Here is a 23,840-nt window from a genome sequence, read left to right on the forward strand (position 1 = left end):
AAAATTAGGACTCTGTGTAGTGGGTTGTGCCACGATTGGACAAGGCGGTGTAGTGAATATGTTTGTAGCCACATTTATCGTTGACATCCGGGGATAAGAATCGGAGGGTGACCCAGCGGAGTGGGCTGAAGTGGTCGGGTACCCGAATGGGGTAGTTGGATAACTTATGGGGACATTGGAAGTCCCACTTGTCCTAGAGAACAACTCGGAGAATCCAGGGATTACACTCGGCGGCTCTTTTTCGTTGTTCCAGTCATCCAACATTTCCAACATGCGAAGCCACAAGATTCTGTTTTCTTCAGCAGTTGCTGACTCGGAAGTTGGGATGGCCGAGATTGAACTCTCCTCGGAGACAGGAATTGTCGGCAAAGGAATTTCTGAAGACATCTCTACACTTCCCTTTGATCTCGTGAAGTAAGTGTGAACACTTCCTTTTGACTTAGTGACGGGCAACTGAACACTTCCTTTCGACCTCATAAAGTATGAATGTGAGGCCATACCTCCACCAAACCAAACCACCTTTTCTAAAAACCTAGACTTAGCAGCAAGCAAACGGTTAATTTGAAACAAATAACAGACAGGTAATCTCACGTTGGGGTGTGATGCACCTATACAGTTAAGTGAATTTCTACATGTTTGCATTGATGACATGCGGCCTTCCGGTTTCTCTTTATGCTTCCCTTTATTTATTATTTTTTTTATTATTATTATTTTCATTATTTGCAGTTAAAATGTGACCGGATCCGATGAGGATTGCCTACATATCACGATGCCGCATGAATCAGATCATTACGTAGTTCAAAACAAACGAGTGTAAAAAGAAGCATTTTTTTTATTACTGAAACAATCTATTACAAACTAACAATTTGAAAAAGGGAAAATAACAGACTTGAAATAAATACAAACTCAAACAACTACTGATACACCCTGATGCGAAAAAGACAGACAGAATATGCTAAGACGGAAAATACAGACTCGACCTATAAATACATTAAAGTTTCAAGAATTGGCGCCCGTGGGGCATCGTTCGGCCTTGCCGCGGTCTTAGGTGTGAGGTCCCTTTCAAGTTGTTCCAACTCATGCATGGTCTGCTTGACATAAATCATCACTGCCGAAAAAAAGATAATGTTGGTCATATCTTCGCATCGTAGACACCTCTTGATGATGGCATGGGCAATGGTCTTAATCTTATCCCTGGTTCGCCTCTTTTCTATGAGTAGGTGCTCTATTTGATCATTACGGGTTGTCAAAACCCGCGAATCCTGGAGATATTGATTTTGCCACTGCTGAATTTCTACTTCCATCTGGGCCAGTACATCGTAGCAACGTCTATTTTCAACTTCAAAGGTTCGGGCTTGCTCAGCTGCTCTGTCCTCAAGAGTGACCACCTTTCTCTTCAAATTGGCAATGGTTTGCTTGTGATCCCTTTTCAACTGCTGTAGGTACCGGTTACGCTTTTCTGTTCTTTTTTCCCAGTGCGTTTCGAGCCCTGCTATGGTATTCTCAAGATTTTCTGACTCATTCCGGCACTCATCAATTTCTATTTTTAAACCTTTTATCAATCGTTCATCCGACCGGCTCCTTGGTTGGTTATCAGTGACTATCTTTATCTGCTAGATCTGGGCCCTGAGCGTCTCGTTTTCCTGGGTCAACCTGTTCTTTTCTCCCAAATCAGTAGCAACTTGCACGTTTAGCTCATATTTTAGACCTTCGACTTGTCGCTTTAATTTGCTGATTTCGACACGATAGCCTCTTTCTTTTGCTAACCAATCCCATTGCTTTTGTGATGACTCGGCAAAATTCAGGATGTGGGGTCTTTTAGCTGGCCTTTCGTGTTCAAGTTCTCTTCTGTACCATGCAAGGTAACCTGGCGCCATTTCACTTTTGGCCCGATCCTGCACACAAGTATCTACTTTCAAATATTGACATTCATTCCAGATCTGGCGGACTTTTGTTTCAGGAAATTGTCCGTCGGTGCTAATCTCAATTGCTTGAGCACTAAGATCTTCCTCGTGTGGCACATCCGACATCTCCCGAGTTGTCTCAAAACTCGGTAGGGCGCGTAAGGTTGAATGCTCTTAAGTCTCATCAATAGAAAGTGGGTTCTAGCCGCCGGCATATACATAACCTCATCAACAGGCAACCATCCCAATGTCCACTGTATTTGGCTGGCGGTGAGAGTCTGAAAGAATGACGTCCATGCCGTAACAACTTCGGGCAGGCTGACCTCCTTAGTTCTCATGTAAAACTCTTCTATGCAAGTTTTCTTCGAAGAACCATGACTCAAAAGCTCGGAACGATGGCATAGATGTTCAGTCATCTATATTTGTAGCAGTAAATTACACCCTTCGAAGAAATTCCCCTTGGCTTTGCAGGCTGTGAGAGCTCGAAAGATATCAGATACCACCATAGGCGCGAGAGTACTTTCATTTTGAGTGAGCAAAGTACTGACGACCCCGGATATTTTTAGATCAATGTTTCCGTCTTTCCTCGGAAATACCAGAAGGCCCAAAAATGTTATCATGAAAGCCACTCGTCTGTGCTCATCCCACTTTTGACGGTTGCCTTTGCTGCATAGCTTGTTAACTGGATTATTGAATCCTCCTACATGACCATATCTGTCGTATATGAAGCGCGGATTACAAAAACCTGCAGCCAAATCCGGGTTATGGACCATCCTGGGTATCTTTAATGAATCTAGAAACTGATGCACAGTGGCAGCTCTTGTGGCGACCAAGTATTTTTGCCTTAATGGAACTTCAGCATTTCCGATGTACCCAGCTATTTACTCCAAAGTCGGGGTGAGTTCAAAATCGGAGAAGTGGAAGACATTGTGCGCTGGGTCCCAGTAGGTGACCAAAGCTCTTATGATATCTCCCCGAGGCTGGATTTCCAATAAATTCGTAAGACCTTTCAGATATTTCTTGACCTCATCTTGCCATTTAACACCTAGATCATTCCACCATAGCTGCAACTTGACAGGGATTTTAGTCATTATCGAAAAGCGTTCATTTTGCATTGTGCTCATCCTGCACATTTATTTAGGTGATTTAAGCAAAAATGATTTGACTCAAAAAATGATTTGACTATATTTTTTTTTGAAAAAGAGAGATCCGATCTTCGAACCCGGTCTTTCAGCACTTTGGGGATGAAGATTTTAAGGCTGTGCGGGTTAATCGACCCAAACTCTAAAGGATGATCAAAAATGGCCGTTTATGCAAAGTAAACCTTCCGCTGTCCCTTTCGGGAACATTTGGCTATTTTTGACAAAACAGTCACTTGATTTATTTATGACTCTCTTTTTCAGAGTAGTGACCCGACATGGCGTCACAGAGCCTCGGGGACGAGGATCCTAAGGTCATTGGGCAATTTAGTCAAAATTTAAAGAAATGACCAAAAATGGTTGTTTATGCAAAGTTAGCCTTCCGGCGTCCCTTTCGGGAACATTCGGCTATTCTTGACAAAACGGCGTCACCCGACTCACTTATGATGAAATTAAAATTCTAACATTTGGCTACTTCTGGAAAAAAAAGGGGGGGTGGACCCGATGAGGGTTGCCTACGTATCTCGCACCCTGTGAGAATCAAACCGGCGTAGTTCGGGCCGATCAGAAATAGGGAAAATAAACTAAGCCCCTTTTTTTGAATAAATATACTTACAAAGAAAAGAGAAATACTTTTTTTTATTTCGATTTTTCTTTAACTGTTTTTTGAGAAGAAAAGACGACTAAAGAAATATTTTCTTTTGAATTTTAAACTCCTTTTCAATTTTTTTTTGAAATTTCGAAAAATCTTCTGAGGAAACATTTGGACTATTAGTCTGAATTTATGAAAGAGATACTACAAAGAAAAAGTATTTTTGGATTTTGAATTTTCTTTTTTTTTTATTTTTTTTTCAAAACAAATAGTTTTGGATTTTGAGAGTGATTTAAAGGAAATATATTTTTTGTATTATATATTTTTTTCTAATAAATCTAACTAAAAGACAAAAAAAAATTTAAAGAAAATTTCGGCGAGGTTTTGACACTACTTGGACATTGGTTTTATTCTTCTAAAAATAAGTAGTTATCTCCCTACGCTGCTATTTTCTTTTCTTCTTATTGTTTTTTTTATTTCAGAAACCGGTCAACATGGAGATCTGAAACAAATAAATGCGCCAAATAAACGGGATGCGGCAGGATGGTCTTCTCATTTCGGGTTGCTTGTCCTAGACGGACCCAACCCCTGTGTTGAGTCCCCTATGTCAAATGCAACATGATGCAAATAAGCATTCCTACTAGGGATCCGGCATGAGGTTTTGTTATACTAGGTTCATCCTGGGTATATGTTCTAGACTGTGTACCCGAGCGGACAACTCGAGTCGAGGAGGGGGCTACGTACCGGGGACCCGCGAGATCGTCCGGCTTTGTAACTTGTCCGGCCTCTTTCTTATTTCAGGGTATGACACTAACAGAATAGGGAGTCTTGACCAGCAAGCTCCTCCCCGGAGGTAAGAAGAGAAGGGTTTCGGCACAGTTTATATACAGTTCAGATAATATCAAAGCGGTAAAAGGCAACATTTAGCACGTTATGCCCAAACATGTAATAAAGATCAGATAATAAAGCCAAATATACCAATTATTCTAAGCTCGAATTCTTGAACCCTGAACCAGAGATTCTGGGTTCGTGTCTCCAGCAGAGTCGCCAGAGCTGTCACACCTCCTTTTTGCGCGCCTACCCCGAAGGATAAATGCGTGAGGGAGTTTTTCCAATTTAAGTGACAATATTCGAAATGGGATTATTTATTTATTTCAGAGTCGCCACTTGGGAAAGGTTTGGCTTTTGGTGTCCCAAGTCACCGGTTTATCTTGAATCCCAAATCGAGGAAATTTTCGACTTTCCAAATGAAATCTGCGAACCAGAAATTCTAAGTAAGGAATTCTGTTGACCCGAGGGAAGGTGTTAGGCACTCACGGATCCTGTGGTTCTAGCACGGTCGCTTAAATTGTTATAATGGCTAAATATCTGTTTTTAATACATGTTATAACTTGTGTGCTTTTATTAGGTTTAAACCGCTTTTATTATTATTTATTATTATGGAATTGCAACGTCGGGAAAATGCATTTCGAGCCACGTCACAATCAGTGCGCCCGTGGTTGTTAATACATTCCGACTCCGTTGAGATTTGGATTTGGGTCACCTAAATGCGCACCCGAATTTAAGAATGTAATTTAATTAAATTGCGCCTAAAGAGTCTAACGCGTTATTATCTTTGGCGAAGGCAGTGAAATTCACTAAACAGTCCATCCCAAATTCTAAGTATTTTATTATGACCAATTATGGAGGGCCTCGCAATTTGCATTTTTATTTGGCGAGGCTCGTCTCATTATTTTAAAAGGATCATCTTAGAATGACTACATTTTCTACTTTTTGTTCGCCTAAAAAGGGAAAATATATGCTAATTAAATTACAAGCTTGGCAAGTTTGAGCCTCTTATCAATTATTAGATTACAAAAATGCTAAACGCAAAATTGCGATCGAATTTGCTCCAAAGAAAATTGTTTCATGCCTTATTCTATAATTGAACATTACTAAAAGAAAATGAAATTATAAATAAGATATGGAATTGACAAATGCTATCGTCAAAAACAAACCAATTATTCTTTAACTAATTTAAACTTCACAATATTAGACGAATTGAACCATTGGAACTAATTATTATTTTTTTTGAAAATGGACCAAACTTGACTACCAACACATTCGAAGGTTGTTAGACTTAATCGACAATTTGAAAATCTATTACCTTTAAAAGAACTTTGAAAAACCTTGTTCGAAATCAAACCATGTCTATTAAGTTAATGACCTTAGCCTTACTACATCGAATCAAACTTCAAATACGGCAGACTTAACGATTCTGCGAAATTACTAGCTTAATATCCTACTTTACTAATTTGCGTCAACATTTAACATGTTTATTTTTCAAATCACCAACTTCGGGATATGACATTTATAAACTATCTACATAATTTAAACTTCTGTCACAAAAATCTACACACCTAAACAGTTTCAATTATACAGTAATATTTCCAATATTCATACAAAATATAAAAACAGAGCTAATATTAGATAAATCTACTTCGCTTGACATCTATAGAATTAAAGACGACAAATAGCATCCAAATGTGCGGATTTGCTGTATAATTCCGTTTCAACTTCAACTCAGGTTACATCAAGGTGATTCGAAATATGTACCTGGATATTGAAACACAAAGAAGAAGAAGAAGAAGAAGAAGAAAGTAGCAGATCAACAATAGCAAATGGCAGCAGCAACCAACAAATAACAGCAGTGGCACTAGAATCAGTAGTGTGGGACAAATAAGATGCAGCCCAGTAAAACTCAGAGATCCAGAAATGTTTTAGAAAAGAAAATCTCAAAGAGCTAGAATAGCTTTGGTTGAGCCTAAATCTCAAACTGAATGTGAATTTAAAACAATGGAACAGTGCCCTTTTTCTGGAGTTTTAGAGTTTTTCCAGGGGGTTTTCTTTCTGCCTTTTCTTTAAGTTTTTGTTCTCCAAAACTCTGTCTTTTTTTTTCAGAATCAACTCTCTTCCCTTTATATTCACACACAGACCTCTCTTTCCAGCTCTTAGAGCACTTAGTTCAATAAAATACTGATTTCCTCCCATGTTCTCCCTTCTGTTTTTCCACTCAAAGTTTAAAAACAAAAGTATTCCCATCAGATTCCTCTGACAGCCCTCTTTTCACTATTAAAATGGTTTTTCCTTTTATTAAACTAAACAGGTATGGGCGGCATGAATATGTCCTGACAACACATGCTGTCAAGTTACTTTAATTTATTAAAAAAACTACAATGCACATGCTGTCCAAAATCTAAACAAACAGGGACAACAATTCTATATCAATTCGAATTGAACTCTGAAATCTATATTAAACTGCAGTTGTAGCCAATTCAAACACCTAAATTCTGGGTTGGAACTTCAAAACAAAATCAACACTAACAACAAAAGCTTAGCAGAACATTAAAGCTGAAACTGAAACTGAAATCAAAATGCATCGATGCTTAAAAGAAAACTCAGTAACAACATTACCATGAATCAGAACACAAGTCTAGCTAACTATCAAGGTCAAACTTCCCAAATCACCAACTGCACACTGTGGGAATGATTGATTTATAATTCCAAATTAAGCTGAAATGGAGCGAAAGAAATCCTGCGAATATACTGAACTCAACGAAGATTGAACGAATATCAAAGAACAAAGAAAGCACACATCACATATAGGGGACAACTGGACCAATGTCATACATCATTTAAACAAGAATACCAAAAACGTACTGAAATGGACTATGGAACCAAAGCCAGGATTAGAACTAACTATCAGGTTAAAACGGACTCACACATAACGAACCAATAAATTGACCGAACAATTTACAACATGTAACCAAACAATTAGAGGAACTGGACCTAATAAAAGGTCTAATGAAAAAAGAGAAGCACTGAACCAAAGACAAGAAACAAATCAAGACAAAGATACAATTTAAAATAGACAAACAAAACTGTAGAAGGCAACAAAAGGAATTAAGGAGAACTTACTGTTCTTTTCTCAGATTTCAAACAGTATGTTCTTTCGAACTTGAGTCCTAATCAGTATTATACGTCTATTTCGTGAGAAATAGGCCTACAATACTGAACAGAAACCAAACGACCTTGAAGCTTTGACACGTCTTGAACTGTTGAAAACCCTAGATCCGTTATTCGACGACTTTTAACTCATGTTCGAACCAATCTGGTCAGGGATTAAGGACGAGGAAGTAAAGGGGATTATTGGGTGTTAGTCTGGAGTTGGTTCGTACAAGCTGAGGTTTGGCTCGAATCTTCAGATGAAGATTCGAGACGATGTGGGTTGATTCAAACCAAACGGTTTGCAGATCTGTGTCCAGGTGGTCGAGGTGCACTAGGGGTGTTAATTTGGTGGTCACTGGCATTACTGCCGCTGGGTTTGTGGTGAGGGGGTGGGGAGGCGGCGCTTAGGGTTCTGAGGGGTGTTTGGTTCAGAGACGGGAGGGGAAGTGTGTTTGGGAATGAACGGGTAAGAGGGGTTTGGGGGTTTTGGGTATATGGAACGTGGCAATTAACTTGAGCCGTTAGATCAAATGATCTCAACGGCTTGGATTGATTGGTGAGGGACAGGACGAGGTCGTTTGGTGTAGAAACAGGGTCGTTTGGTTTTAATGAGGGGTTGGGTCGACCCGGGTAAGCAGGTCGGGTTACGGGCGCGATCGTGGACCGTTGGATGAGGATGGATGAACGGGCGAGATTTGCCGTTCTCGAAACGACGTCGTTTGAGGTGCCTTTGAGAGCTGAAGGTTTGGACCGTGTAAGATAGTGCTTTGGGCCTGATTTGGGTCCAATTTGATTGGCCCAAATCTGTTTTATTCCAATTTTAACTCATCTCTTTTCTTTTCTATTTCTAATTAAAATCCGAATTTACAAAAAATCCTAAAAATAAATTATAAAAATATAAAATTAAAATTATATCACAAGACGTTAATTGATTTTTAGTAATAATTAACACACAATATCATATATTAATTAAACAAAAATCAACCTTTAAACGATAGAATGACAAAATTACCAAAGATAATATTTTTTGTGATTTTTTATTCATTCAAAACCAAATACGATTTAATTAATTCCTAATAGTAGAACAAGATCCTAAATTTACATGTGACATATATTTTTTGTATTTTTTAATTGATAAAACTAAACAATCACAGACAAAAACTACAAATAACTACCAAAAAAAAAAATGCCACGCAAATTCTAAAAATTGTACAACATGACAATTTGTTTTATTTTTCGATTTCTTTTGGAGTAATTGTCGTGCAAACAAAAATCACGTGCTCACAAATTCTCCCGTTTTATTTTCCTATGTGGCGCTAATAAATGACCTGGAACCTACGTGAGTTAAGTATCTTGACGTGGCGTCCTACGTGTAGGAGATTGTATTACAAGCACTGACAGCCTCCTATCACAAGCATTTATTATACATAATTTGAACGAGTGTAAGTGTTCACTTGACAAAATGATAAGTGTGCGGACTGACGTGACACAAGTAGAGGTACCATTTAGGCTATTCCTAAGTTTGATGCTCGAATTACCATCAAATTATATTTTGCGTGAGTTTTCCTTTCAATAAAGACACGTCACTTTTTGAGTAACATATTCATATAAATTTTATTTACACTATATATATATATATATATATATATATATATATATATATATATATATAAGCTAAATTCATATATTGCTATAAGAGAGAACCAGAAAGATAGAACCAGATATTACGCCTTAACTCTTTTTCAATAGTTGAGATTAGGATGAAAGAGCTTTCTTTCAATAAAATTCAGTGAAGGTCATTCCAACTCGAAACCAAGAATGCTCTATTTGACATGGTTATTATGGAGGACATACCGATGTCTATAAGCCCGCAATTAGCTCAATAGAAAAAAATCATAAGCTTGAAAGAAAAGAAAAAAGAATCCTCGGATGATGCAGGCATCAGAGTATGTGAATATCAAAGTCAATACGAAAACTTCATTATAATTGTAACAGTAATAAATGTTCTAATAGGCAAAAGCGAAACACACGGTACAATTAAGCCCGAAAACCATATACAGAAAGATTGTTATAAAATGACATGGTGCTTCTGGATCAAGGAATAATGGCACATCTGCCAGAATATTGGATGTTTTTAAGTTTAATTATAGTAATGGCAGTTGTTATGATCATAAGGAGCAAACCAATAAAAGAAACAATAATGGCTCCTTCCCCATGGCTGCAGTATACATCAAATTTATCACAGATTTTCTTCCATCTTGCATGAGAATTCCCATCTTTACCAAGCTGCCCCATAAAAGCTGCTGCACTTGCTCCACCAGATACTAGTGCCACATTCATCTAGAGAATCCAAACAATTAAAAAGACATAATAAAGGATTAAATTATGATTAATGAAAAGGAAACATTTAATTCAAAATTGATAGAGGAAAAAAAAAAGGGCGCAACCGGTGCACGACACATATCGCGTTTACGCAGGGTCCGGAGAAGGGTTGTACCTCAAATGGATGTGATGTAGGCAGCCTGATGCAAGCATCAGTAGCTGATTCTACGGCTCGAACCCGTGACCTAGGTCACACGGAAACAACTTTACCGTTGCTCCAAGGGGAAAATTCCTTTTTTTTCAATGGGGAAGTAGTGATAATTAAATGGATTGATCGATTACCATGTCTAGGACACCAATCACATAAAAACGAAGTCCCTTGAAATCATATTTGCTTCCAATAAAACAAGCTGCTAACATGAGCAAGTTATGGAGACTGCACAGTCCGTTTGCTATCACAAAGAACCTGCATATATATATCCACAAGTTGAATCACCACCCTAGCTATATTATACTAGTAATATTTTTCTCCAATTATAAGAGTGATATTTCAAAAATAATGTAACTATGCTTTTATTGAGCCGATGGTCTATTGGAAATAAGCTCTCAACTTTTACAAGGTAGGGTAAGGTCTGCGTACACATTACCCTCCCGGGACTCCACTTACGGGATTACACGGGGTTTATTGTTATTGTTGTTGTTATAAAAGTGATAGAAAAAGAGTTTTATAAGTTTAACAAGAATTTAATTTATGCGTACCGACAATAGAAAAAAATTACAAAAAAGACTTATAAGATAATGAGAAATTAAAGGGCTTACACAAAAGCAGGAGTGTGCTGGAACTTAGCAGTGAGGGTGGCTTGAATAGGAGTGGTACCAATTGTAGCAACAACAAAAGTTTTCTTTTGCTTGTTAAGTGCCATAACTAATGTTGCTGAAATTGTTGCACCAAATGCCAATAACCTCAACAATGCAATCACCCAATTATAATAATCTTTAGGCTTATAATTACTTGTGTTGTTATTTTTCCCTACTAATTGCTGGTTGTTGCTTTCTGCAGCCACAGCTGGTTTTTCTCCATTTTCTTGAGCCATTTTGTGTTTTCTTAATTTCTGATATGCAGCTACTCATGACAGTTGATTCATATATATAAAGATAGCCAATGGCACTTTCTTTTATTATTTTACTTTTTACGTCATCAAAGGTTAATCAGTTGGTGGGAAAATGGAAGTCTTATTGTATATAAAGTATGGGACAAGTTTAGACATGATCTTCGAGTAGGTATATTGTGAGGTGATTATGCGTGGAAAACTGAGATATTAAACCAACTAGTTAAATACATGGGATTTTTTTGCCCGGGGGTGGTGAGAGAAATATTTTACCTTAATATTGTTGTTGAACAAAAAGTTCAAAAAAATTAATATCTTTCATTTGATTGACAATCGTACGCACTCTCAAAGAAATAAGTTCCAATCGTTAATTTCTTACCAGCAATTCAATTTATAGTAAAAGGCTCTTACGATTTAGCTCATGCTTGCAAGATTTATATTGTTTTTTAGTTTCATCCTTTAGGTTAGAATTTCTTTCAGATGGGAACCTTTGTTGTCAACTCTAGTCTAACAAACTTGAAATTTACTTCCAGAAACTCAGAAATAAAAAGTGTATTTTATCCAAAATCAGATAATATAATATGACCATATCATGCCGATATTAATCAAAGACAAATTCCGTGTCCGTAAGTTCAACTGAATTCGTTACTTCCAGCTCAAACTATATACGTATGTGAAAAAGTTAAATGTATGCAAATAAATACATATAAAGATTACACATTCTAACTCACTAACTTTGGATCAATTCGCCATTTTACAATAATTATTATATCGTAAAGCAAGGCCTTAAGATCAGTAAGTTTCAAGGTCATATTCATATATATTAATATCAGGCATATAAGGTACATAACATTCTGTACTTATGACATTGGGCATATTCACGCCACAAATCTAATGCGTAGTTCATCAATAATTGACTCCAAATAATCACACAAATCACTGTAGCCTCAATCACCCAATCATATTCAAAATATTACAGAAAAATAGGGGTATGGCTGTCGTATTAACACTAGACACTACCATATTTATATGCAGCGAGCCGTCTTTATACTCGTCTTCCATTGATGCGAGCAAAACTTTTCAACCGTCTTCAAAGAACAACTTTAACTCATATGTAACTATGTTGTCGTTACGCCAACAACAACATTGCTCACCTGGAAAAATGTAGAAATTGTATCGTTAATAATATGGCAGACAACTTGAATCTGAAGAGACCTAATAAATAAATGAATGAACAAATAGATGCTTACCAACTTTCCACTCTCATCGACAGACATTGGGTTTTGAACGACGACAGTTTGGTTTTGAGAACGAGCCTTGGCCTAAAGCAGATACAAATACGTTTCAGAAGTCAATTCTAGTCAAATTAGAAAATTGTAAAACAGAAAGAAACATATGCAGCAGACTGATGAACTCACTGTTGAAGAAGAGGATCCTGAAGCAGGTGTTGCAGTGCCGCTAGGTACATGGACTCTTCCATCTCCTGCCTGCAACGATAAATATATAAACACATGAAAACTGAAATTTATTATCCCAATCAGGTAAGCATGCAAGTATCTTAAAAGATGAATTAGTAACTACCAAAGACCTGATTTGGGCTAAAGCTTAACCGGCACAGGAGAAATCAACGACTAACGTGTTTTACAGTTTCCATATCACTTTTTTTTTAATCTTTGCTTCTTTAACCTTCTTTTTTTCTTTTGCCACAATTGACAACATCAACTACTTATAAACTTCTCCAAATAAAAATTAAAAATCAATCAGGATGATTATATATCTCCTTGCGTTTGCATTTATTTGACTGGTGATGTTGGTATCACAAGCTCTAGACCATAATTCTTCACGAGAGAAAACGATTCGAAATCTTCTTCCCACGTAAGCTTCTCCATAAAACTTCTACAAGGTTTTAAATTTCAGCCAAACCGCTCACACTTTTATTTGCAGTAGTCCTCAAAAAACATTTTCAATTTAGCCTACTTGCTTTATAATCCATGATATGCAGCAAGGATTAGTCGCTTTCAATGATTCTACAAGTTCAGACTATAAGTTATTCTCTGATTGTAACAAGATAGATAAATACTCTACAACTATATAGAAAATATTTTACAGAATATGCATAGAATCTAATTCTTATCTTTGGAGCTCTCGGAAAACTCACCCAAATCAAGCAAATTCTTTGTAATGTATTTTCTAACATTAAATATCATTGAAATGGCAGCACACGAAAAAGCAATTCAACATTAAAAAAGTTAAAGCAGAACAACCCCAGAGCTTTGGTCCTGTAAGATCTTACAACACGTGATAGCTGGGTTAGGCACACATCATAGGTTCGAAACCTGTCGCACTGGTATTTAAGTGGAGAAGGATAGAGGGACAAACTCATTATACACACCGAGTTTCGAACCGTGCGCCATTAGCCCTCTGTGTATGTGTGTGTGTGTTTGACGAAGCTAAATAAGCACCACTTCTTTAGGAAAGAGCAGATTGTTATAGACTAATTAGAAACGGGAATAATAATGAAATATACTGCATCCAATTGAATTCTCATGCACCAAAAGCATAATATTAAAATCCATTCTTTTTTGTTCTTATCTTTTTCTTAAGTAACTGTGCAGGTGCGTCTGCATAGGAAAAAACAGTAAGCTATATGAAGCATCAGCCAAAACTTTTCAGCAAAGATCAAAAAGAAAAAGAGACATCATACTCACATTAACATTGGTAATATAATGGCATATTGCACATTTAACTGACGGAGCTCCACATGGATACATCAGCATCATACGGCAGTTTCCACAGTAGACGTGAGCAAACTGGTTAGGACCTGAAGCATCAGCAAAGTTACATGTTGTCCAGGAAATTCTTCGAAATAAAACTGGCAGATGTAGACAATGGAGCCAGAAGTCTAAGTTCTAACTAGGCCACTAAACCCTCAAACCAAAACCACTTATCTAGTTTATTTACCTTCTTTCACATTATAAAAATTCTAGTGAAAGATAGAGTATGCAAACTTTTTGGGTCTAATCCCCTCTTGATGCAATGCATCAGAGATAACTACTCATCTATTCATCTTATAAACACTTTCGTTACAGCTTAGCTCTAGTAAAAAACTAAAAGGGCACCTAATTTTGCACACAACATTACTACCAATTGCCCTTGCCACATCACAATTTTAGCATGGTATACAAATGTTGTTTCCTTCCTGACCATCATCCAACTTGAAATTATGTAGCTTTTGACCAAGGGCAAAACTTCCCAGCTAGCATGATACAGAAGGTAGAAACCAAGGGGGAAACCATTACGTTTGGGCAGGAAAGAGTTAATTCACCATACACCCCACTCTGATTGCTCATGTACAGATTCCACTAATATTTTCTTAACCCCACAAATGACACATATAAACAGATTTAGTCAGGCTTACATGGATTCTAGGAAGAGAATCTAAGATGTCATAAGCAGACAAACAATAGTCTCAGAAATCAAGAAAAAGGAAGTTTCAAATTTGTACCTGGGACAAGGTTCACCGTGTGACAGCAGGAGCATCTCACACTGCTTGCACCCCGTGGATGCATGAGTAATGTACGACAGCCTCCACATATCAGTTGAGCCATTTCCATTCCTGCAGAAATATCACAAAAGCAACACGTTCAAATAACAGAAATTAACATGGAGGGGAGAGTGGCTCAATCCAAACAATTGCCACAGAAATTTGAGACAGATACCAGGAGGTGGGACAGGGGTGAGTGCATTGCACACTGCACAGCAGACATTAGAAGCTCCTCTCGGATAAAGAAGAATTGTCCTACACCCACTGCACATTAACTGACTCTGCATATCTGCATGACAGAATTTTTTAAATCAAATAGACATGCCAAAGCTCACTGGCTGCAGTTGTGAAGGTTGCAATAAATTTAAGGGGTTAACTTAATCCTGATTAAAAGCATAATTGGCCTAACAATTAAAAGTGGATGAGCTGAGACAACAAGGTTTCACCTTCCAATATGTTTAAAAGAGCCAATTTTCTGTGGATCCGTGGTGTAAATATATTCTTCCTGCTTGACAAAATGAGAGAGAATAAAAAAATACTTTTCTTCAAATTAGAACCTAAAAAGTATCAAGCAATTTCCTTTCAAGTTGCTGAAGGTTGAATTTACAATTCTTCGTTCTTTTCTAGGAATTCATAAATGATCAATAATAATTCTTATCTAGAGTTTTTATATAGATATAGAAATTGCTTAATCAACAACTAAAAATAATCCAAACTTTAACCATAAACAAATACACCCATATATCAAAAGACAATCCAAATTACCAAGATACAGCATAAAAAAGCTACCTTATAAATCTGAAGGACAAATCTGAAGGATAGGTACCCTCTATATATATTCCCACAAGAAAATATATACAGTAAAGGGTACTTGAAATTGGAATTTTAAGCGAAAAATTCGATATAAATTGGGGATTTCTAGATTTGAAGGTTTGAAGATTTCGATAGATTGGTTTTTATTTTGGATATCTTTCCTTCCTACATCTCTTTTCCTTTGTTTTCTCTGTTTTACTGTTTTTTGTTCTCTTTAATACTTTCTATACTCTTCTTCTCCGTTAAAAAATGGGAATAAATGCTTTTTCACCTTTCTTGAAAATTAAAATATAGGAGAAAAAAATAAGAAAAGGCTTTTGAAGCGGAATAGAAAACATTCGGGAAAAATAAAAGGGAAAATAATTGGCTTTTAATTTAATCCAAACGCGTAAACTTTTTAAATGTTTTTTTCCTCGGTTGACTTGAAGCAAAGAAGATCTCTACATAAAATTTTAGAAGTAAAAAAAAAAAAAAAAAAGATACAGAACCGACTGACAGAGATTTTGTCCCAAAAAAAATGAAGGGAAAAATGTCAAATATATTGGTGTCCTATCTATCTATATCTATATCGAGTCCGAAATTGAAATGATATCTTTTTGGACATAAAATACGTTTATACAGTTAAAAAAATTACATTTTTACATAAAATACAGTATAAATAAAACGCAATATTATACTGCATTTTAATAAAACACAGCATAATACTGCATTTTACAACAATTTGGGCCCACCAAATAAGTGTTCTGCAGGACTAACAATTTGTTTGTTAGTGTAAAACGTATTATAATATTATTTACTTAAAAGTAGCATTATACTGTGTTTTATTCTAATTTTTGGGTCTACCAATAAGTGTTCTGCGGATAACTGACATAACAATAATTCAAATACATAAAACGTAGTATTATACTGCGTTTTACATAAAACAAATCTGCACCCCAAGCTAGGACTTGCCTTATTTAAAGGCGTTAGAATTTTATGAAAATCTATTCAAAACTTTCCTTCAAACTTCCGTTCATACTTCTCTTCTTCTTATCAAGCATTTTTTTATAATGTCTGAGGAGCCAAAAATAAGGGTGTCATTATATTGGGAGGGGGAGGTGAGGTTGTAATGGAGAATAACTCTATGAGGTATAGTTCACCTCCACAGTGTCATGTTAAATTGCCGTTTACAATGGAGTACGATAAATTGGTATCGTTGTTATGTAAAAAAATGAGTGTGAGGAAACGTTCGGTGAACCTTAAAGTAACTGGTAAATTTCCGTATTCTGTGACTCCGTAGGGGTTTACTTATTATTCTGAGTTTAACATCGAAGATGATGAAACTCTTAAAGATTTTTTGCGGATTCCGGATGAATACAGGGAATTTATTGAAATAAAATTGTTGGAAATGTACGTCAAGGTTGAAGACGTTCCCAATAATGAGGGTGTGCATAGTAGGGATAATCCCCAGTCATCGGGTGGTTATTCTGGAGCAGTTTTTGCCGGACAGATTCCTGATGAAAGAGCTTGCCTTGATTTAAACTTGTCACCACCGGCGAATGAGCAAGCACAAAATAATTTTTCGACTTTATATAATTCACAAGATAACTAGTAAATTTCAATTTTTCTACGCTTTAGCTATGTTTATTTTATGTTTGAATTGGATTTGTATTAACACTCATATTTTTCATAGGGGGACCGTCCGGATATAAATTTTACAAGCTATGACCCCGCTCCTAGTTGGAATATGCGTAGTTCTGGCGTGTTGGACCATGTTGGTCCATCCGGGAGTCATCATCAACAAGAAAATATCCATCATGGAACGTCAACACAGTACGGCTTGTAAGTAAAGTGATATAGCTATATGTAAAGTATTTATCTAGTTGAGTAGCTTATCATTTTCTTCTTCTTGTGCAGTGAAAACGAGCAACTTGATGTTCCTTATGAGCACATGATTTTTTCCCTATATGAAATACTCCTATAAAATCCAAGAAAAATAGATTTTTTTCTTAATTATTTGCCATTCTTAGGAATTTTGTAGATTTTTATTAATTGATTGCATTTCGTGCATGTTTAAGTTTTATTTAAATCATGAAAAAATGCCAAAATATCGTGCATTGCATTTTGGATTTGTTTTTACATTTTTTAAAATTAATCAATAATTAATTGTTTATAAAAGTTTGAAAATCACAAAAATAGCTCACTTTTACATTTTTTGTCTTTTAATTTTGGTTTATTAATTTTTCCTCTTTTAATTTAGAATTAAGTGATGTTTACAATTTTTATAATTAGTTAATTACTTTAGTTTCACATTTTTAGATAATTTAGGATTTTTAATTTAAAAAAAAAAGAGAAAATAAAGAAAAGGAAAATTTGAAATAAAAGAAAGACTTGGAAAAGAATTCAAATTGGGCCATCTTCAAACACCCAAATTCGGCCCAATACTTCCCCTTTCAAAATCAATTAAACTAACCCAACCCTTTCCACCGGTTCAGCCCAGCAAAAATCGGACTGACCCGTCATTTTGTGACCCGCCCGGTGCCCTTGAATATAAAATCCCTCTTATAACTTTTCCACATCTCAAATCCTAAATCTAGAGAACCTCAGAAGCGGCGCACCCTACTGTTCCTTCATCTTCCTCAGCCTTCAACTCACCTTAACTCGCCTAGAACTCGAGCGAGTTCACTCGAATGGTCCCTTCGCCTCCACGTCACCTTCATTTCCAATGGATTTGTCAGAAGAGTACGAATATTCTCTCCTAAATCGCATGATCTCGGGTACGAAAGGACAATTATTGGATGAATGGGAGCCGTGGATAGATGTGAATCAATCCACACCTTCCATTTGTCCCAAAATTGTTCAAAAACCTGAAGATTTTTGGAGTTTTGAGCAGATTTTTTGAGTTTTTTTCGAAGGCTCTATATAAGGTAAGTTCTATGTGTTAAGGAAGAGCGAGAAAAATCGGATAAAAATATTCAGAAAAACTTAGTCAAATTTTTTTAGGGTTTTTCATTTGTCACCTCTTCAGACCTTCTTCTATTTTTTCTTCAGAAAACATACAAAAAAAAAGGCATCATGGTTTGAGTTCATTTTTTTCAATTGAGTTTACTCCATTCTTTTTTTTAGAGAAAAAATCAAAAAGAAAGTACTGAAAACAGAGTCTTTAGCGTTTGTTCTTTGGCTTGGAGTTCTGTTTCTCAAGGAAGCTTGATTTAAAGGTTCAAGTTGAAATCGAGTTTTCTTTTGGAGTTCAAAATTTCAGTCTTGGCTTGGTTTCAAGTCAGTCGATTCTTGCTTTCTTGCTGCTGTTAGTTTCAAGCTTTGAGTCGTGGTTTGTTCGAGTTTAGTTTAAACTGTTGTAATCATTGAAGTTTCACTAATTGAAAGCTCCGATTACAGGTTCATCTTTGTTCATTCTTTTGCTTAAAATTTTAGTATCGAGAAATAAAAATGTTGAACTTTGTTGGATGTTATACTAATCTGCACTCGTATGACGTTTAACTATTTCATTCGAATGCATTCAAATCGAACTTGCTGATTATGCTTAGTCGTTGTGTGATTCATTGTTACCTCGAGTCTAGACTATTAAATCCAGAGAAGTCTAATAAGAAGGTTTTGGAGTCATTATGTGAACACAGACATGATATAATCTTATAATTAGACCATTGCTTCTTCAATTTATGTTCCAATAGCATGATATAGAGTTATTGATGAGATGTTGAGTCTGTAAGTAATGTAACATTCTTTTGTATGAATTTAGACATGAATTAGCTTGTTGAATTTTCCATGTTGTGTTCAGTTTAGCGTTAAGGATTTGTTATTTGATTATTTTTTTTGAGTTCTTGAAATGTTTGTCCAATCGTAGCATCTCAGCTTTTCCTACTTCCTGCCCTACTTTCTTGGCCCATTCTGGTTTCTTAGCTTGTCAAAGATGTTGTTTTCCTCTTCTTAGCTCAATATTGTATGTAACTGTCTCCCACTCTTACACTATTTTTTGGTGGAATGCAGCCTTCCATTTGTTTGGTGCTGATATTTTCAGTCGAGTTAGTTAAAGGAAGTTTAGATTTGAATAATTCTTTTGGAGCTTAAGAAAGGAGTTCTAAAAGACTCTTTAGGGAAAGTCCTTTCTTTATGGTATTTTAAGTCACTAGGACCAAATGGGTGCCCCAAAATTGGTATGGAATCAGTAGGAGTTACGACCATGTTACTTCAAGTGAAATAATTGATGTTGGTTTAGTTAGAGCTTTGGATTTGCTGCTATTATCGGCCTAAAATTGGTGCAGAATTTGTCAGTTGCACCATTATCTTTGGGTGTGTCTGTGCGTGTTTATCTTGTGATGTGTGTGATTAGGTGTGTCTTTGTGTTATTTAGATAGGTTATAAACTGGTGATCCTTCATCAATCTCTTTAAGGTCAAAAAACCATGTTAACTTGTTATGCAAATTGGCATTTCTTCAGCATTTGTAACCAGTGAATCGCTGCTTCTTCTTTCATTTTGGTTTTTGTCTGTTCATTTACTTTAAGTTAATAATGCATTGTGGTGAGACATGAAACCAGAACTCCTTCTTACTTCACTACCATGTTGAATTCTATGGCTATTTGATTAAGGAGTGTATAATTTCTTCCTGTTTTGTCAATTATGCAATAATCTCTTTTGAGCCTCAGCAATTATCTTTCTTTTGGCTTGCCTTAGGTTTAATTGTATGACTTGCATCTGGGCTCAATTCTGAGCCCAATAAGTGTTGATGTCTTTCTCTCTTCTCTTTTTAAAGAAAAGAAGAAGGGAAGTCTACGTTAATTCTATGGGCCTGCAGTTGGCCCAGATGCCTGGTGCGATCAGCTTGGGCCTGCTGATTGGCTTTACTTTTTTAATCATCAGTTTGGGCCTAAAGTTCGGATGTAAATGTCCTAAGTTTAATCAAGTATAATCCTTTTAAAAATGATTGGAGGTATGCCATTTTCGCTAAAATTACTTATGACCCTCGTATAATTAATAATAACTCTTTAAGATCGAGGTGCGCCATTATTAAATTTTCCATGGCCCTCGCAAACCTCTTAATAATTTGAACAATTTTAGTTTGTTTTAGGCCCGATTTATATTAATATTGCTATTATATATACGTCCGCGTAATATAATTGCAAATTTAACTCTAAAAAGACTCGAGGGATGCGTTTGCGCACCTTCAACCAAACTTTCTTAATAAATCAACGAAAGCGTTATTAATCGTGGACACGTTCGCGTGACCTGATTTTGACGTGCCAAAATGAAAGAGTATACGTACGCGTAACTCATTTCTTTAATTACGAATAATTCAAGTGATTTAAAAGTGGTAAAAAGATAATTGCACATAGGTCCTAAAAATGAGTAATTAAATAATTTAAGCCAAGTATAAATTGCTAAGCGACCATGCTAGAACCACGGAACCCGGGAATGCCTAATACTTTCTCCCAGATTAACAGAATTTCTTATCTAGAATTTCTGGTTCGTAGACTTTTAAATAAAGTCGAAAACTTCCTCGATTTGGGGATTTAAAATAAACCGGTGACTTGGGAAACCAAATAAACTATTCCAAGTGGCGACTCTGATAAAATAAACAATCCCATTTTGAATAATGTCACTTAAATTGGAAAAACTCCTCATTTACCCCTCGAGTGTAAAAAAGGAGGTATGATAGCTCTGGCGACTCTGCTGGGGATTAGAACCCAAAATTTTCAGTTTAGGGTTCGAGAATTCGATCTTGTTAACGTGATTTTTATTTGGCTTTATTGTTAATATTACTGTATTTTGTGGACTTAATGTGTTAATTGTCATTTACCGCTTTGATATTACTTGAACTGAATTTAAATGTCTTCTTACGCCACCCCTCTGAGTCTTCTGAAAATGGTGCACACGTTCGCGTGGCCCGCTTTTTTTGTAGAAATTATACCAAATAGATCGAGGTTGGTCCAGAAACAAGGTCGGGTAGACTTTAGTGCTCCTGGTACGTTGCCTCCTCTTCGGCCTTAGTTGTCCGCTCGGGTAACCCAAGTCTAGAACATAAACCCCAGGTTTTAAACCTAGAATAACGCAACCTCATGCCGGATCCCTTGTAGGAACGATTATTTGCATCACGTGTATTTGACCTTGGGAGCTCAACACAGGGGTTGGGTCCGTCTAGGACAGGTGTACCCAAAATAAAGACCATCCTGATGCATCCTACGTGCTATGTGAATATTTATCTATTTTGGCTTGCATGTTGACCGGCTAGGAAAAGAAAATAAAGAGAAAAACCAAGATCGAGGTAGGATAGAAAATTTACCCGGTTTCTAAAAATCCTGGTATTTGAAAATGTCCCGAAACTCTGCCAAATTTTTGAGAAAAAGGAAAATGTTTCAAAAGAATGAGTCAAATATCATGTTTTTATGTCAAAACTAATCGAACTACGTAGGTCTGATTCTCACCGGATGTGCGATACGTAGGCAACCCACATAAGGTTTGGCCTCATTTTTACAAATAATAAAATAAAGTGTGGTTTAGGGCTTTGGTCAAAATAATGAGCTGTCCCAACTCAGTTGTATTTTAAGTTGTTTCTTACCGAAATAGCCTTAGATTACCTTTCAATTATCGAAAGGCTATTTTTTGGAGGAATGTGCAAGTCTATCTAAAAGGTGTCTTTTCCAATAAGATACTTTCCCCCGACCTCAAAAATTTGTTTGGAATTGCCAAGGGGCCACGTTTGCAAAAACGATCATTTTTGCTAAAGTAGCATAAAAGGGGGGGTTTTGTCCGTCCTTTTATTAAAAATGGTCTTGCAAAAAGAGTCCACAAGAGTCAACCCTAACCTTAACCTTCCGCAGGTACAAATGAATATTGTCCAGAACCCATCACAAATGAGTACTACCCAGGACCCGTCACAATCTATCATAGAACGGGCTCAGTTGCAGCTTCGCAGGTGGTGGAATGATTTAGATGAAGATGGTCGGGATTGGGTGAAAGAACAGTTGGGTTCCCTTATAGACATCATGCGCATCAAACCCCAGGAGGATTTAATCAAAGCATTGGTAACCTTTTGGGATCTCGTCCACAATCTGTTTCTCGGATTTTGAGTTCACCTCCACTCTGGAAGAAATGGCCGGGTATATTGATTTTGGCCAAGAGTTAAGAAAGCAGCAACTCATATTCCCAAGGGCTACCTCTGTGCACAAGTTCTTCGATCTGTTGAATATTAGTAAACAAATGAATAAGGCCCACGTGAGCAAAGGGTGTTGTTTTTTCTACTTCTTGTACTTCAGGTACGGTCACTCAGCCAGGTTTGAAACACATGAAAAGGGGTTGAAAAACAAACAAGAGAAGAGCACATGGCAAATTCATCATCGGTTTGCTTTCATCGTGGCATTTTTAGGAGTCATGGTCTTTCGAAATGCGGAGGGCACAATAGACACTCGTATGGCTAGAATCGCACAGATCCTCGTCACCAAAAAAGATCACACACTTGTCCCGTTAGTGCTGGCAGACATTTACCGGGCATTAACCTTGTGCAAATTTGGGGCTCAATTCTTCGAGGGTTGCAATATTCTTCTTCAAATGTGGATGATCGAACACTTTCACCATCATCCTAAGTTCATAAGATATGCTTTGGACGGGAACAATTTCATCAAAAATTATGAGGAAAGGGTGGAAGACTATAAACCGCCAGAAGGAGTTGAAGCTTGGGTCTCATATTTAAGAAATCTGAGAGCAAATCAAATTGAATGGACCATAGGATGGCTTCCGGTAATAGAAGTCATATACATGACAACTTCAAAAGGCTACTTGATGATGATGGGATTGAGGAGTATCCAACCATATGCACCATAAAGAGTTCTGAGACAATTGGGAAGATATCAGGCGATACCCGAAGATGCAGATCTAAGTACCCAAGTCATTGAATTACACCCAGAAGCAACACTACCCGAGGCTTTAGTTCAATAGGATCGGAATGGTTATCAGTATCTAAAAGGTGACACCCATGTACCAGACCCAGCTAGGGGCGAAGTTGATCCCAATTATACTGCTTGGTTTGAAAGAAGGTTTTATATGAACAATGAGCTCGAGCCCGAGAGGCCTGCCAAAAGGCCCCATGTTCAAGCTTTTGATGACAAAATTAAGGAAAGGTTGGCCTGGGGAGAAAAGGAAAAGAAATATCAAGCCAGCATCCACGCTTTGCGAGAAGAGTTGAGAAATATCACCTTCAATAATGATCTACAAGAACGAGAGGATGAGGGTGAAAGAAAAAGGCTAGTCCAAGAAAATAAAGCCCTTAGAGCCCAGGTTTGACAACTGAGAATAGCAGCCGAGAACCCAGGCAGAACCAGAAAAGATGAAAGGCTCATCTACAACCTCACACAAAAGGTAGGTACCTGTGAAGATGATTTATAGAAAACTGAGTCTGAGCTAGAAAAAGTACAAGCAAAGTTGGCCAAAAATGCAGA

At 36.8% G+C, this 23,840-nt stretch overlaps 2 protein-coding genes across 3 annotated transcripts; both read right to left on the reverse strand.

Annotated features, from left to right (window-relative positions):
• Positions 1-9,573: 9,573 nt before the first annotated feature.
• Positions 9,574-11,057, reverse strand: LOC104211242 (CASP-like protein 1B2). The gene is made up of 3 exons (XM_009760271.2): positions 10,764-11,057; positions 10,287-10,410; positions 9,574-9,962 (listed from the first exon to the last, which is right to left on the reverse strand). Exons 1-3 carry the CDS (start codon positions 11,036-11,038, stop codon positions 9,717-9,719), a joined length of 645 nt encoding a protein of 214 aa, XP_009758573.1. The 5' UTR covers positions 11,039-11,057; the 3' UTR covers positions 9,574-9,716.
• A 794-nt stretch (positions 11,058-11,851) lies between these two features.
• On the reverse strand, positions 11,852-15,752 carry LOC104211240 (protein LSD1-like). Of its 2 annotated transcripts, XM_009760268.2 has the most exons (8): positions 15,387-15,752; positions 15,044-15,102; positions 14,773-14,886; positions 14,559-14,669; positions 13,762-13,874; positions 12,472-12,540; positions 12,304-12,375; positions 11,852-12,207 (listed from the first exon to the last, which is right to left on the reverse strand). In XM_009760268.2, exons 3-8 carry the CDS (start codon positions 14,882-14,884, stop codon positions 12,172-12,174), a joined length of 513 nt encoding a protein of 170 aa, XP_009758570.1. In that variant the 5' UTR covers positions 14,885-14,886; positions 15,044-15,102; positions 15,387-15,752; the 3' UTR covers positions 11,852-12,171. The 2 variants fall into 2 exon arrangements, with proteins under 2 accessions (XP_009758570.1, XP_009758571.1); XM_009760269.2 differs by lacking the exon at positions 15,044-15,102 and having other exon boundaries at positions 15,387-15,704.
• Positions 15,753-23,840: the final 8,088 nt, after the last annotated feature.

Source organism: Nicotiana sylvestris, chromosome 2, assembly GCF_000393655.2.
Source record: "Nicotiana sylvestris chromosome 2, ASM39365v2, whole genome shotgun sequence".
Lineage (NCBI taxonomy): Eukaryota > Viridiplantae > Streptophyta > Magnoliopsida > Solanales > Solanaceae > Nicotiana > Nicotiana sylvestris.